Source organism: Muntiacus reevesi, chromosome 2, assembly GCF_963930625.1.
Source record: "Muntiacus reevesi chromosome 2, mMunRee1.1, whole genome shotgun sequence".
Classification (NCBI taxonomy): Eukaryota; Metazoa; Chordata; class Mammalia; order Artiodactyla; family Cervidae; genus Muntiacus; species Muntiacus reevesi.
Window position 1 is genome coordinate 215,994,727 of NC_089250.1, and position 15,171 is coordinate 216,009,897.

Here is a 15,171-nt window from a genome sequence, read left to right on the forward strand (position 1 = left end):
TTAATTTATACGCAAACACAAAAGACCCTGAATAGCCAAAGCAATCCTGAGAAAGAAAAAATGGAACTGGAGGGGATCAGACACCCTGATTTGTAATCAAAGGAGTACGGATTAAAGAGTTCCTGAACAACTTCAACCCCAAACCAGATCTTAAAGTCCTTTGTCCAGTCCAAGGAACCCAACACAACCTTTCAAACAGGAGATGTCAAAAAGTCTAGCTGATTGATGGGCTGATACATCAGCTACATATCTCTGTGATTCATTTATTTACCTGAAAACTAATTTAAAAGACAAAGTGCAGGAGGCCATCACTAATCTTTCCCTGATATACCTGAATGCCTTTAGATGCTCTGAAAAATATTATAGATTACCCAATTAGCATTTTGTGTCTATACTTCTTCATGTACATGCACCAAGATAATCCATATTAAAATAATCCTTTTATTCAACATTTAAATCTATGTATTATTTTGGTTTGTTTTTATTTAACTGAAACTATATTCACACAACTTAAAGAATCAAATTATTCTATACATTGTATTATCAAAACCAGCATTCCTTTCCACTCCCACACCCATCACTCCCTAAAGGAAATTCTTCCAACCCATTTAACTATTTCTTCTCTTTTTATCTCCCTATCTCTACACATGTTTATAAAATTATTTCTTTTTTTAAAAATTTATTTATTTTCAGTTGAAGGATAATTGCTTTAAAATATTGTGTTGGTTTCTGCCATACATCAACAGGAATAAGCCACAGGTATACATATGTCCCCTCCCTAGTTATTTCTTAATTGTCATATTTAAGCACTGTCCCACCTTCCCCAGTGGAAGTTCTTTCACTCCCCAATTTCCACAACCAGACTCATGGACCACTTGTTCCTCTTCTTCCCCACACAGCTCTATTATCATTTGGTTGGATTAATATTGTTTTACATTATTTCTCTAGGTAAGTTTTAAGTCAAATCACATACCATGATGACTTCCTTTCTTTCTTGCACATTTTGTTTTTCCTAGAGTTAGTGTTGTTTTTTCCTTTGCTTAATCATGTACTTATTGACAATTTATCTCCAAACATCTGAATCTTTTAGAAATACACTGAATACTGAAACACGCTAGGTATTTTTTCTCGGGGACAACACTCTGAAGCTCCAACCTGGACTGGTGTGTCTCCAGGTCTGTCACGTACATCTCCCTTCATCATCGTCCTGACGCCCTGGCTTCCTGGCTTTGCATCTATTCCTCCTCCTTAGATAGGCTGAAGGTTTACTCTAACACTTAAAGGATGACCTGGGTACAGAACTCTAGGTTAGATTCTAAGGGATTCTAAGAGGATCATTTTTTTGAGGCCAGGGAAGGCACTGCTGCACTGTTGTTGTCCAGCTTCAGGATCTAGTTCAGGGCTCCCAAGAAGTGTGATGCTATACGTATTCTCATCCTTTGCAGGCAACTTATTTCCCTCTGGAAACTTCTAGGCTCTTCTCTAGATCCCCGGGTCCTTCTTCATTCATATACTAGCTACGTAGCAGCCCCTTTATCGGGAAATGTGTATACCTTTTCTAGACAGTGAACTTCCAGTTTTCTGCTGGGGGAGGGGAAGGGTGAAAACTGCTTTGCAAAATAGGAGTGGGGATCTGGGAACCCTATAAAGGCCGTCATACAGGCTCCTGTTTCTGACCTCACCTTCCTGCTACTTGCAGAAGTTCTGGGCACTTGTAATTCCTGAAATATTTGGGGGTTCTACCATGTGTGTTGGGCTTCCCTGGTGCCTCAGACGGTAAAGAATCTGCTGGCAATGCAGGAGACCCGAGTTTGATCCTTAGGTCAGGAAGATCCCCTGGAGAAAGAAATGGCAACCTATTCTAGTATTCTTGCCTGGAGAATTCCATGGACAAAGGAGCCTGACAAGCTACAGTCCGCGGCATTAGTTACATGGGGTTATCCATGTGTGTTATTGTTTTCCTGCCTGCTAGTTCAGCATTCAGCTCCTTCTCTGTAAAATCAGCTACCACTAACTATCTGTAACCCAGGTCCCAAATTTTATTGCCAATATTACTTTTCGTTGCACAGCTATGTCTTTTCATAAAAGCTCTATGTAGACACTTCACAGCAGGGTCTGGGGGAGAAAGGAAATCAATATGTGTTCAGTCTATTCTTTATGTTTCTCTTGTATCACTCTTTAGAAAACATCTCTTCTCTTAGCTTCTTTCCTATCATAGTCTTGCTTTTCCTCAAAACACACTAGTATCTCATTCAAAGTCTGTTTCTGGTTCTTTCTCCAAGACTCAAGCTCCAACTACTGGTTTCTCTCAAGGCCCAGAATCAGTGAGCTCTCTTATTTGAGAGCCCATTCCACCCCACAGTTCCCAGGTAAATGCACTCAATGCTCACAGCATGAATACCATCAACATGCTAAATATTCCCACATTCCTAGTTTTAGCCCTAAACTCTCCTTTAAGCTCCAAACTCATATCCAACTGTCTACATGATTTCTACAGTTTGAACTTCAACATTTCCTACTATTCCAAACTGAGTTTTCAATTTTCTTCCAATCTTTTCTAATCTTAGAATATGGCATCGCCATTTCTAGTTTAAGCTGGAAATTTAGGATCATCTAAGCTTTGTCTCGTCCTCAAGTCCACATCCAACTTGTCAGTAAGACATATGGATATTGAGTCTACCTCTGACATGCATTTTTACTTCATCCATCTCTGTCCACCACCCCTGTTAACACCTGAGACCAGGCCGTCCTTCTCTCTCTGACCATCTTAACAGTCTTCAAATGCCCTTTCCGCCTCTACTTCTGTCCTCCTCCAATCCTTTCTTCCTAGAATAACCAAAGAAATCCTCTTGCAGTGGAAACTGAAGTATACCACTTGTTCCAGCTGTCTGCTGCTGGGTGGAGCTATGCTCCCTCCCTGGTAGTTTGGCCTTACTACTCCTGTTTTCTTGGTACAACACACAGCTTGCAAGATTTTAGTTCCCTGACCAGGGATTGAACCCAGACCCACAACAGTGAAGAAACAGAGTCCTGACCGCTGGACTGTTAGGAGAGTCATATCACTTACTTCTTAATGTCCTTTGAAACTCATCACTGGACTTAGAATACAATCCAAGTTCTTTACCATGACTTTCAAGTCCCTGACTATCCTGTGGTCTAGTTTTTCAGCACTCTTCTCACTCACTGTGTTCTAGCACACTGGTCTTCCTTCACTTGTTCAAACTAACAAGCTGTTTCCCCTACAGGGCCGCTCCTGGGTGGGATGCCCTTCATGCAACTCTCTTGCTGCACGCTGCACAGGTGGCTACCTCCTGTCCTGCAGACCTCGGCTCCTCAGACAGACTTCCGAATGCAGCTCAAAATGTCTGCTAAAATTCTCCCTCCCTGCTCCCCTGACCCAACATCCTTTTTGCTTGCTTATAAATACTGATCACAAAAATAAGTAATTCAGACTTATGATTAAAGTGAGCATTTGCCTACTAAAAATATATATATTTTATATATAAAAAATATACTGATCACAGCTTGTAATTATTTTTCTCCCCCACTGGCCTAGGAGCTGCCACAAAGGAGTGTGCTAGCACTGTGACTAAGAGGAGTCTGACAAACGTTAGCTGAGTAACTGAATAAATATCCCTACTGCTGATCAATATCTGAGGATTGTACAGACAACTTCTTCCTTTACAATGAAAATGCAATTGTCTCATGAAATGCCAGGGTTTTCAATAACTTAAAACAGACTCAAATACTTCAGAAATTTCCACTTATAAATGAGACACTCGAACTTCATTTCAAGGATTATGTTATGGACACATTAAATTATAGAACCTTTCAGAGAGTGATGAGAACAGAAAGAAATTCATATTTACCAATGCCTTTGTGAGGATCAGGAGGACAGGAAACAAACTTCAGCACTTCAGCTCGTTTCTCCCTCAGACCCCAACGGTAGAGGATTTCTCCATAGCATTTCTTAAAGTCATCAAATTGCTGGGTATTAGCAGGGTCCAGAAGCCTGGATCAAATTCAAAGCACATCTGGTCAGTTCCTTTAAGAGAAACAAGCTTGATGCCAAATGGTACTTAATATACCTTTCTTAGGGTTTCTCTGGTGGCTCAGATAATAAAGACTCCGCCTGCAATGCGGGAGACCTGGGTTCAGTCCCTGGATTGGGAAGATTCCCTGGAGAAGGGCATGGCAACCCACTCTAGTATTCTTGCCTAGAGAATCCTCATGGACAGAGGAGCCTGGCGGGCTGCAGTCCATGGGGTCGCAGAAGGTCGGACACGACTGAATGACTAAGTACAGCAAATACCTTTCTTAAAGGCAAGAGTCCCAGTGTGGGAAGAATCTAAGCGTCACAGAACTATAGCTCCTGGCTGGGAAGGTCATTACCTTTTATTTTTATCATGCTGATCACGCTCTCGCTCACGAGGATCACTGTAGGTTAGACTCCCAAAGCGGATTTCTTCTGGTGAGGACTCTCCCCAAGGTGAAGATAGGTGTTCTGTTTCTCTTCCCACTGAAGAAAATCAAATGGGAAGGGAAGATAGAAATCAGAGAAGGCATGGGAAATAACCTGAAAACTCTCATGATGCGTATGTGTCCTATTTACTTCCTGGAAGGAAAATAAGCTAAGTTGAAGATTCTGAGAAGTCCTAGAACTAAAGAGAACACTTTCCTAGCCTTACCTTTCTGTCTATGTATTTACTATTAATGTAATTTGATAATTAGGTACACACACAATGATTAAGCAAATTATAAGTGTTATATAGATTATTAGGTAGGCATTACTTATTTTAAAAAACTCTTTAAAAAAAAAAAAAAAAAAAAAAAAAAACTCTTTAAATGGCATGAGAAAATGCTCATGATAAAATAAAAAATAGAAGATAAAATCACAAATATAGAAAGATCTGCCCTCCAACCCCAGCCCCCAACACACACACACACACACAAAGACTGGAAGGAAATGTCCTGAAATGTTAACAGACGTTATTAATTTCTAGGCAGGGAAATCAACTATTAGTATTTTCTCCACCAACATTTGTTTTCTTCACTGGGCAAATAGTACTTCTGTAATCAACAAAATTAAAATCACTTTTAAAAAGAAAATTTAAAAATCCAGAAAACACATATACACCTACTGGTTAAATAGACCTTTACGGCCAAGTGGGACCGGGCTCAGCTTTGCTTCTCTATCCTAAAGGAGGTTCATGGGGAGAGGAAGATAACAGGAAGTGGCAGATGATCAGGGAAGGGGCTTGTGCAGCATAAAGGATAAGGGTTGGGGCTTGGCGATGGACAATGGAAAAGTTCCACTGTCAGTTTCTCGAGGTTATAGGATTGAAAGTAACCAAGCAAGGCAGAGAGACAGCAGAAACCAGCCTGCTCAGACACAAAAGCCCATGTTTCAGTCCTTGCTGACTATGGTATCTCCACCATACTCAATTTAAAGGTCAGTGAGGGACTCCCTGGCAGTCCAGGGGTTAGACTTGGCACTTTCACTGCTGGGGCTGGGGCTCAATTCCTGGTTGGGAGACTGAGACCCTATAAGGTGCACAGTACAGCCAAAAATAAAAAAGTAAATAAATACATACAAGGCAATGAGAAACAAGGGAAAATATGAAGAATATCCATCAGCTAAAGATCACATATTAAATCATTGAAAGTATAAAACCTCAGCATGGGCTAAGGCAGTTCCATACTGACCTATGTTCCAGCCACCAGTGTTGAACCCCGGGTCCGACAAGCTTGAGCAGGAACCTGAGGACGTAAAGCTGGGCTGCAATGAAAGCAGGAGCAGCATGAGAGGGCCGCTTCCCATGACAGCTGACCTTTGCAAAAAGCCAGATTCAGACCAGGAAACCCCCAGCTTACATATCGACTGTGGGACACCACAAGGTTAGCTGAGCGGCTGGGAAAGGGCCCGAAAGGGTTTGGCGCCCCCTGCGGCCGAGACTGGGCCTCGAACACGCTACAGAGCATGGCCAGTGTCTGCACATCCCGGAGCCGGCAGTAATGGGCCAGTCTGCGGAGAGAGGGGCGCGAGGGCAGCCGTGAGCAGGCACGGGGAGTGGTGGCTGCCACGGCTACGGCTGCGGCGGGCTACTCCCACCGGGGAAGATAGGCAGAGCTGCTTCAAAAATTAACTTTATTAACGTGTGGTTGACTTACAGCATTGTGTTAATTTCTACTCTACTGCAAAGTGCTTCAGTTATACATAAATATACATCCTTTCTCATATGCCTTTCCATTAGAGTTTATATGGAATGGATAAACAACAAGGGCCTTACTGTATAGCACAGTGAACTATATTCAGTGCCCTATGATAAACCATAAAAGAAGGAAGAATTCTTGATTCCGCCTCAAAAGCCACCATCAGGAACAAGAGCTTTCTACAGACCCAGCAGCTTAATTGACTTGTTTTGGAATAACACCTATCAGAGTATCCCACATGACCTAGATAACCCATCTGAAAACTCCTGGTAGGCATCCAGGCCTGGGGTGAGACTTGAATGAAGTTTCTCTAAAAATCAGGGAGACTCAACTCACATCTGAATGAGGCCTCCCCAACTCCAAGGAGGCATCACACTGCTTTCTGGGGGTTTCCTAGTCCTCCATTCATATAGCCTAAGGCTACATGAAAGTGCTCAGTGAAATGGGGAGCAGGTCAGACTCCAGAGGTGGCATTATGAGTCTGAGCTATTAAATAAGAACAACAGGGAACAGTTTTATTACCTCTTAGGTCCTCACTTCCCCTTTGCTCCTTTCAGGACAACTGCCCCAGAACGTGAGGTAGAGATCCCAGAAACTTGGCCTTTGCAATGGAATAGTATCGATACTTTCCTAACAAGCAAAGTCTAATAGTTTTAAGGTGCTGTCACACTTTCTCATGAGCCTCCTAGGAAGTAGGTAGAACAAACATCACTATCCTGTGTTACCATGAGGCACTTGAAGAGTGAGCAAGCATCCCAGATCTCGCCTCAAGCAGGTAAAGTGAGCCTCCACCTGAAGGAAGGAGAGCTTCTCCATCTCTCTTCAGGATCTGGGCCTCCCTGTCGTGGAGGCTCCAGTGATTTTTCCTGGCTGTAAATCATTTTGCATGTTGTATTACCTGTTAGTCATACTGTAGTGCAATAAATCAAACTCAGTATTTTCATAAACTGTCTAGTAGGATGAACACAACACAAAGCCAACATACAGTTCTCTAACCTGCTCCCAGGGCCGAGGTTCTCCAGCACCTCAACAAACTTTCTACCTCAGGAGCTCTGTGTTCAGGCAGATACGACTTCTGGGACGAAGCATAACTCTCTCAAGGATACCTGAGTCTAACATCCTCGTTATAAATGACAAATATTGTATAGTTCCTCCTGTTCTAAGAAATCAGTTCTGCACAGAAATTACTGCAACTTTAAAAGGAAAGGTCTCACTTCCTCTTCTCATGCCTCAGGGCTTTGTACTTCAGACAATAACACTGAAAGCATTTACAGACCTAAAAGTGACACCACTCATTTTCCTCACTTTTAGCTCTCAAAACCTACAGGGACTCCAGCAGTTGTCGCCCAAATGGATGTCGAGCCCAGGGTGTTTCCAAATCTGGGTCAGACTTCGGACCAAGGCAAAGATCCGTGGCTACTGTGGCCAGCGACCAAACCTGGACAGATCAAAGAGAAACAGCCACACTCAGACTGACGAGCAGAGGACCAGGAAGCAGGAGGAACCACCCCCCCACCTCCATACACAGCCTAAAGCCTTGCCACTCTGGGGGTGGTCAAAGCTGGGAGCTTATTGAAATGCAGAGTTAGCCAGACCTACTGAAATCAGAATTTGCATTTCTGCAAGATTCTCAGGGAACCTGTATCCCCATCTGAGAAAAACTAGCCTTAAAAACTTTTATGAAGCAGACCTCAGAGAAAGACACTATACAGTAACTTCCATGGGTCATCTATTCAACCAATGACTCATGTATCTTTTTCTGCTGCTTCATTAGTGAATTGGCAGGGGAAAAAAAATACATTCATTATCACACTGAAGATCTGTCCTTTCTTCAAATAATGAAAAACTTTTCATTATGAAAGTTTCAGTACACTCTCTGAAGCTACAGAAAAACAGACCAAGACCTAGCTTTCTTTTTGTTGACATCAAATGTGAGGAATATCTCCAAATTTGAAATCTCACAGGGCTTGGACTCATCAAGACACCTCAAAGTCCATAAGGTGTCTATTAAATCCAAGATTTGGCACACCCTAAATACAAATACATCACACCATCAACAGAGTCCCCATCCCCTCCATACCTATAAAAATGGAATATATTTTTGGAAATTTTTTCTTAGTATTATATGCCCACTAACTGGAAAACACTACTAGACTCTGAGAGAAACTCAAAAGGAAAAAGATACAGACTTTTAATCAGGAGTTTAAAACAGAAGAAAAAAATAAGCAAATAAAAACACTGAAAAACAGGAACAGAAACACATCAGATATGTAAAAAAAAAAAATCAACTAATCGTGTGGCTCCAATAACACCCATGAGTATTGGTTCAAATGAAAAACATTCATTTCTATTATCAGTGGCCCAGCTGGATGGTTGCTAGAAGAGGTTTCTGGGATAAGAAAGGACTTTTACTATCCTGGCTGACAACTTGGGCCCATTATTTTCTCATTTATAATACATGTTTCCTAAGTGCCTTCAACAGAAATAGTTGATACTTAGGTTTATTTCTGCAAATCTTTCTTGCAAAGCAGGTGACACATCATCTTCAACATGTGAATAAAGAATTAAAAAAACTCTCCAAGCATTATTAGCACTGATGTCATTATCAGCCCTTAAAGGGAAGACCATACCACAAAAAAAAAAAGCAAGACCATACCACAGTGATGACTAGAACTGCAAGAATAGCAGCAATCATTTGCCACATATTGGATATTTACACCTATGAGATACAGGTATGGACATTGTATATATATTACCTTATTGAGTTCTCATAAGGACCTCAGAAGCAGAAGTATTGTTTCTATTTTAGAGTTGAGGAAATGAAGTTCAAAATGATTAGAAAGCTGCCTAGGATCACACAACATGAAAGGGACAGAGCCCAGATGTAAACCCAGGTGTGTCTGAGCCCTAGGAAAGGGTCTTCCCGCTTCACTTCACTTGGACTAGCCTGACCTTCCAAATCAACTCTGCCATAAAAGTACTGAAAATTTAAAAGAAAAAGTGAAAAAAACAAACAAAACACTGTAGGAAGTAATTTTTCCTCAGAGAATATCTGAGGAAACCAATCTTCTCATCAACCCTATGAGGTAATTATTCTTGTGGGTCTCATTTTTACAAATACACACAGTGGCTGAGAGAATCTGAAATCCTTTGCCCACGGTTACACCACGAGGGAGCAGAGTTGGGCTGACACTCGCTGTTAGAAACTCCCCACTAGTTCCAGTACTTTGTTTTGCCTTCTCAATGTTTGCAGAATTTTAGGTGGCTTGGTTCTTAAAAGAGACAGATTAAATTCATGACTGAAAGTTTTACTTAAAAGGGTCTGAAGCAGAGACTTGATGGTGTTTAGTAGGAGACAAAAGAAAATCTTAAGAGATTTTTCGATCAGATAAAAATCAAGGGAAAGGGTTTTCCATGGCAGTTTGGTGGTTAAGACTTTGCCTTTCCCCACAGGGGGTGCTGGTTCCATCCCTGGTCGTGGAGCTAAGACCCCACCTGCCCTGGGGCCAAAAAAACAAAACAGAAAACAGAAACAATATTGTAACAAATTCAATGAAGACTTTAAAAATGGTCCACATTAAAAAAAAAAAAAAAAAGAAGAAATACTGGAAGGAAAAAAAAAAAGAAACTTAAAAAAATCAAGGGAAGGCCTTAGTCCTGGGTCATTTGGAAGGTTACAAGGAGAAAACTAAGGAGACAGGACAACAGCTAGCAGTTCCCACTGCTCAGTCTAATCTGCACTGCAGGACAAAGAGTGGAACAGAAGGTAAACTAGGGGCTGGAAAGAGCTGGATGGAAGAGTGAGCCTTTATTGGTAATGGAAATGTTCCAAAATTGCTTGTGGCAATGACTGCAAAATGCTGTGAATATACTAAGGCCACTGAATGGTACCTCTTAAATGAGTGAATTGCATGGGCTCTGGACTACAATCTCAATAAAACTATTTAAAAAAAATAATGACACTGAGAATTCCCTTGCGGTCCAGCAGTTAGTACTCTGTACTTTCTGTGCCGAGGGCATGGGTTCGATCCCTGGTGGGAAACTAAGATCACAAGTTGTGCAATGTGGCCAAAAAAAAGGAAAGGAAAACAACAACAACAAAAAAGTCCACCAACATAGGTGTAACATGCTTAATGCACTAATGTGTTCCTGCAGAAATGAAGGAAATTTAAATTTTGTAATATAACATCATATTTTAGGACTCAACGTATCTCCATCTTAAGGACTGCCTTTGTAAACCTTGTATGAAATGATACACTTTTAAAAGTAAAAATGAAACAGAACTGAGGGTGCAAATGGCAAAGATTAAGATATCCAAATTTATTAACCATCACCAAACACTAGAAAAGAGTTGTTACAAAAATACTTTGTAAATGCTTTAGGACTTTCTCAACTAAGCACTAATAAGAGAAATATCCAAGGAATTTAGACAGTTGCAACAGCCCTACAGTTTGGCAAAGAAAATGGAAAAAAATTTACAAAATAGGAGGCACACCTTAAAATGTCACTAAACCACAACCATAAAGTGAATAGAAATTGCTCCAAAAGAAAAATCCAGAATTCCAACAAAAGCGATGGAAAATACCTGGACAAGATCCTTCCTTCCAACAAGCAAGGCAGAAGCGGCATTCTTCTGACATGTTTCTTGAATATCATTCACATTCAATCTGAAATTTAAAAAGAATTAAAAAGCTGCTTTCTAGCTGACTTCTAAATCAACTACTTCCAGCTTAACAAACTAAAAACTGTCTCTTTAGGTTGTCACTCAAAATGTTTTATTTGTATTGGCCTTAAGCTCCTTTTCTACATAATATGCAGTAAAAGCTTACCTTACCCAACATCACAGCTGATGTTACACTCCTGAGTTCAGGTTTGGGGAAGGTGAAATTGCTCACCTCTTTGAAGTCAGGAAAAGAGGCCAGACTCAAAGACCAATTTGCCAGCCAGCTTTCCTGGGGAGTTCCCTAGGCTTAAGGGTTGAATAAAACTTGATTTAAATGTGTGTAATACCGACTGTAGTTTCTAACAAAAGGGGTAATGTGCTCTGTACATACAACAAAAGAAATATTTTTTGTTATGCATTCAAGTTCTGGAAGATGGGGAACCACAGGCCAGCAAGGTCTGTGTGCCTGTCACTCACCTCCCACCTCCCTTCAACCAAAGTGGCTTTGCTATGAAATGTTTTACATACTGAGTGCAGGAGGCAGAATTCTAAGACTGTACCCAAGATTGCTGTATGTGCCTTGTATAAAGCAGATCTCTCATCTCTTTAAATAGGGGTGAGACCAGTAAATACTGATGGGATATCACTCCCATAATTGTCAAAAGGGAGATTCTCCTGGATGGGCCTGACCTAAACAGATAAGACCTTAGAAAGAAGCTAAAGCATAATGAGACACTCTTGCTAGTCTCTGAACAGATGAAATTCCCTGAGTTCTTTGGCTGCAAGGAACTGAATCCTGCTAACAACCTCCATGGGTTTGGAAGAGGACCTTGAGCACTGGCTAAAACTGCCACCCGGCAACTCTGTGACTTTAGTTTGGGGAGATAAGAGCAAGGACCGCGGTAAGCCAAACCCAGACTCCTGACCCAGGGGAACTGTGAGATAATAAATGCGTGTTATTTAAATGCTAGGTCTGTGTGGTAATTTCGCTATCCAGCAGAAGAAAGCTAATAATGCACTGGACTTCTCCTAAAACTGCTCTTGAAGAAAAGATTCCAATATCTCAAAAAACAAATAGGGAGCTCCCTGGCAGCCTAATGGTTAGGATTCTGGGCTTTCACTGCGGTGGCCTGGGTTCAATCCCTGGTCAGAGAACCGAGATCCCGCAAGCCGCAGAGCAGCCAAAAAATAAAATGAGCAACTCTGATACTCATGACTAAGTGAGAAGCACAGCACAGTTGAAATTCTGAACTTACATGTATAGTTCTCCCAATGACTTGTGAACCGGAAGAAGGCAAGCAATATCCTGAATGATCACTTTCCCAGCAGCCTTGATTGGTCGATTGCCAGAGTCTGATCCTTCACGCTTACTTTTCCATCTCCTTGATTTCTGGGGGAGATGACAAGATATAACTAATAGGGACTTTGATGAATGGAAACCTACACTTGCAGAGCACATCATTGTTGGGTCATTGGTAATTTGCAGAGACTTTGCATCACATCATGCCCACAATTAAATGAATCAGCATCTGTAGGAAATAAAAAGGATGACAAAGGGCATTGAGCTCATGGTCCAAAATCCTAACAGTAAAATAAGCACCTACTGCAATGCTATATACATTCTGCAGGTGCTCAAAAATAAATACCTTGAAGCCAAAATTTAAAAAAGAAAGAAAGAACAGCAGGTAAATACGTTAGTATAAGACCACAAAAATGTGGGAGAAGAGCAACTTTTTTTTTTTTTTAAGAGCAACTTTTAAGGTTGGGTTCAGTCCTAGGTTCAAAATTCTTGCTTTAAATTATCAAAGTTTTTTTTTAATTCCTTTTCAGATAGCTTTAATCAAGTTTGTTGAAATTTAATTCAGACACAGTAGTGTAGGATCTGCAAACCTTCATCTATGGGAGGCAGACACAGTAACTTAGTGGTTCAAGGAGAATTGCCCTGTTTTTCCTAGCAGATCTGAGTTATTTCTAAAAGCGATCATTTAGAATGTCAAAAATACCTGAGCAGAGGGACCTAGGTAATGAACATGGAAGATCAGGAGCAATTATCCTATTTCCCCAGAGCCTTCCCTACAAAGGCCTGCAGAGAAGTTTGTATTTGGGAAATGAGAGATATCTTAGAGAATGAGAATTATGAGAGTGTAGCCCCATCTGGCATCTGCAAAATGACGACCAGTCAAGGGAACAATATTCTATTTTATTTTATTTTATTTCCAGAAGTTAGAAAGGGGGTCAACTAAGTGAGTCAACTCAGGAGGGAAGTGACATATTTATTAACAAAGAAGGCAAAAGGAGCTCATGAAAGGGCCTGGTTATACTACCAGAGCAAGGTTTACTGGTCTTATTGCCGCAGGCCCTGGCTCGGTGTGACCCCCAGCACGTTTCTTTTTTGTGGTGGATGCAGGCTCTGGTCACTCTCTCTTCACTCACTTGGTAACTCTGGCCTCAGGACAAGCTCTGTGGTTTCAATCTCACAAGGTTAATCAACAGACAATGAAAAGGTGAGGGTGCAAAGTATCACCTGGAAAGGTGCAATTTAAAAATCTCTAATTTTTATAAATGTCCGTAAACTCTCGGGCATGTAGGTTAGATAATTACTTAGATGACTCACAGATAAATTCCTTTTCCACCAGTGATTCTGATACAATCACTCTCCCATAAATCAGTCATGGTCTATATTCAGGTATTTCTAACCACTGATGTCCCATCTAATCCCTAAAGTTGTCCAATGCCTGTAATTTTCTATAGGATTAGTAAGTGGCATGGAACCTACTATATCTAGGAAACCTAGAGTCAGTGCATGACAGGTAAAAGCAGACCTTTAGCTGAAGTATCTGAATTGTTCATAGTAATTTGTAAACATATATGCTATCAATTTGGATACATATATATAAACATACGTGCTATCAACCTTAACCCATTTGGTTTTAGAAGCAGTTCAGTTAATAATACTGTGTATCCATATACAAGTCACTATTCTTCAATACAAGAAGCTACAACTATTATTAGCAGGTAGCCCTTCAATTCTTTGCTGGCCCAGCTTATTTTCTAAAGAATACTGATGTGGGTGTAAGTAAGGGGTGATTGTGCTAATGACCAAAGAGCTTGTCAGGATGGGCTGGAGCCAGGCAGCATTCACTGACACGAGACCATGCAGTTGCGAGCGCCCTGAGCACTAGGACTGGTTTTTGGGAGGGACACTCGATGTCCACCAACTCAGCAGTGACAGGACAAACAACTCGGTTAACTGGAGCGGGGAGGGGATAAGTCCACAAACTCACTTCAGTGTGACTTTTATCCAGGTTTCTGGGAGTTTAAAAATCCCAGGAAATGACACACCCGCAAGATTCCACACAATCAGTCATCTCCAGTGATATTTAGGGTACTGGATTTTTTTTTAAGAGAGAAAAAAACCCAAAAAACATTTACACTCAACAGTTTCAATCTGGAGCCAAATACGATCCATCTAATTGGGTCTTCTGGGTTGGTCGAAAGGCTTCTAGCACTGCTTTCAAGGCATTGATTCTGGCTCCTTATTACAAAGAGCAAAGAAGAAGCCCTTCAACAACTGAGAATTTTATGCCAGCTCCATTTAACTGAACAGTGGAAGTCAATGGAGGATTCATGAGGGATGGGGTCTGCAGCGTTCAGACCACACTGAAACATCCACAATTTCTTGACTTTTTAACCAAACCTAATGAAAACATAATAATAATTAAGGTCCATGTGCCCAAAGTGGTTCATTTGCAAATAGACTAGTTCATATAAGAATGTTTTCTAAGCAAAAAATCAATTTCAGAATGTCAAAAATATTTGAGCAGAGGGACCTGAGTGATAGACCACAAGCAACTGTCCTGTTTCCCCAGAGCCTTCCCTAAAACGGACATAGAGGACCCGGTACCTGGGAAATGAGAGAGTCCCAGACTTGACTAATGAGGACATGAGCTTACTCAAGGCTGTACTCCTAGAGTTGAGATTTGAACAGAGGTGTCAGGTTGCTAAGCCCATACTTGTTAACCACTTTTAAAAGTATGATTTTAAAGGCGGAGGAGGGGGGGATTAAGTCCTAAGCTATCTGTTAATACATAAACAGTTTTGGTCCATATAAAAATGGATCCATTTCTGCATATAAGGAGATCAATAACTGATTCTAGTGAGGCCTGTTCAACATACCGTCTTCTAATTATGCACGTGTAAAGACACTTCTCTGCCAAGCACTGGCTTGAGCTCTGTGGAGTCAGAGCAGTGTGCTGGAGACGGGCAGAGGCAAACTGCTCCTGAGGCTATCGGGC

The 15,171-nt window shown here is 41.1% G+C and overlaps 1 protein-coding gene across 4 annotated transcripts in view; it reads right to left on the minus strand.

Annotated features, from left to right (window-relative positions):
• WDR59 (WD repeat domain 59) overlaps positions 1-15,171 on the minus strand; it is a 78,631-nt gene that overhangs the window by 3,036 nt on the left and 60,424 nt on the right. For 3 of the 4 annotated variants that reach the window (XM_065925009.1, XM_065925008.1, XM_065925007.1), the window contains exons 19-25: positions 12,133-12,266; positions 10,799-10,880; positions 7,539-7,651; positions 5,875-6,025; positions 5,707-5,779; positions 4,393-4,519; positions 3,870-4,012 (exon numbers count right to left, since the gene is read on the minus strand). In XM_065925009.1, the coding sequence (XP_065781081.1) occupies positions 3,870-4,012; positions 4,393-4,519; positions 5,707-5,779; positions 5,875-6,025; positions 7,539-7,651; positions 10,799-10,880; positions 12,133-12,266 (823 nt within the window). The remainder of the gene's footprint in view (positions 1-3,869; positions 4,013-4,392; positions 4,520-5,706; positions 5,780-5,874; positions 6,026-7,538; positions 7,652-10,798; positions 10,881-12,132; positions 12,267-15,171) is intronic. The other variant, XM_065925010.1, reaches the window with a different exon arrangement.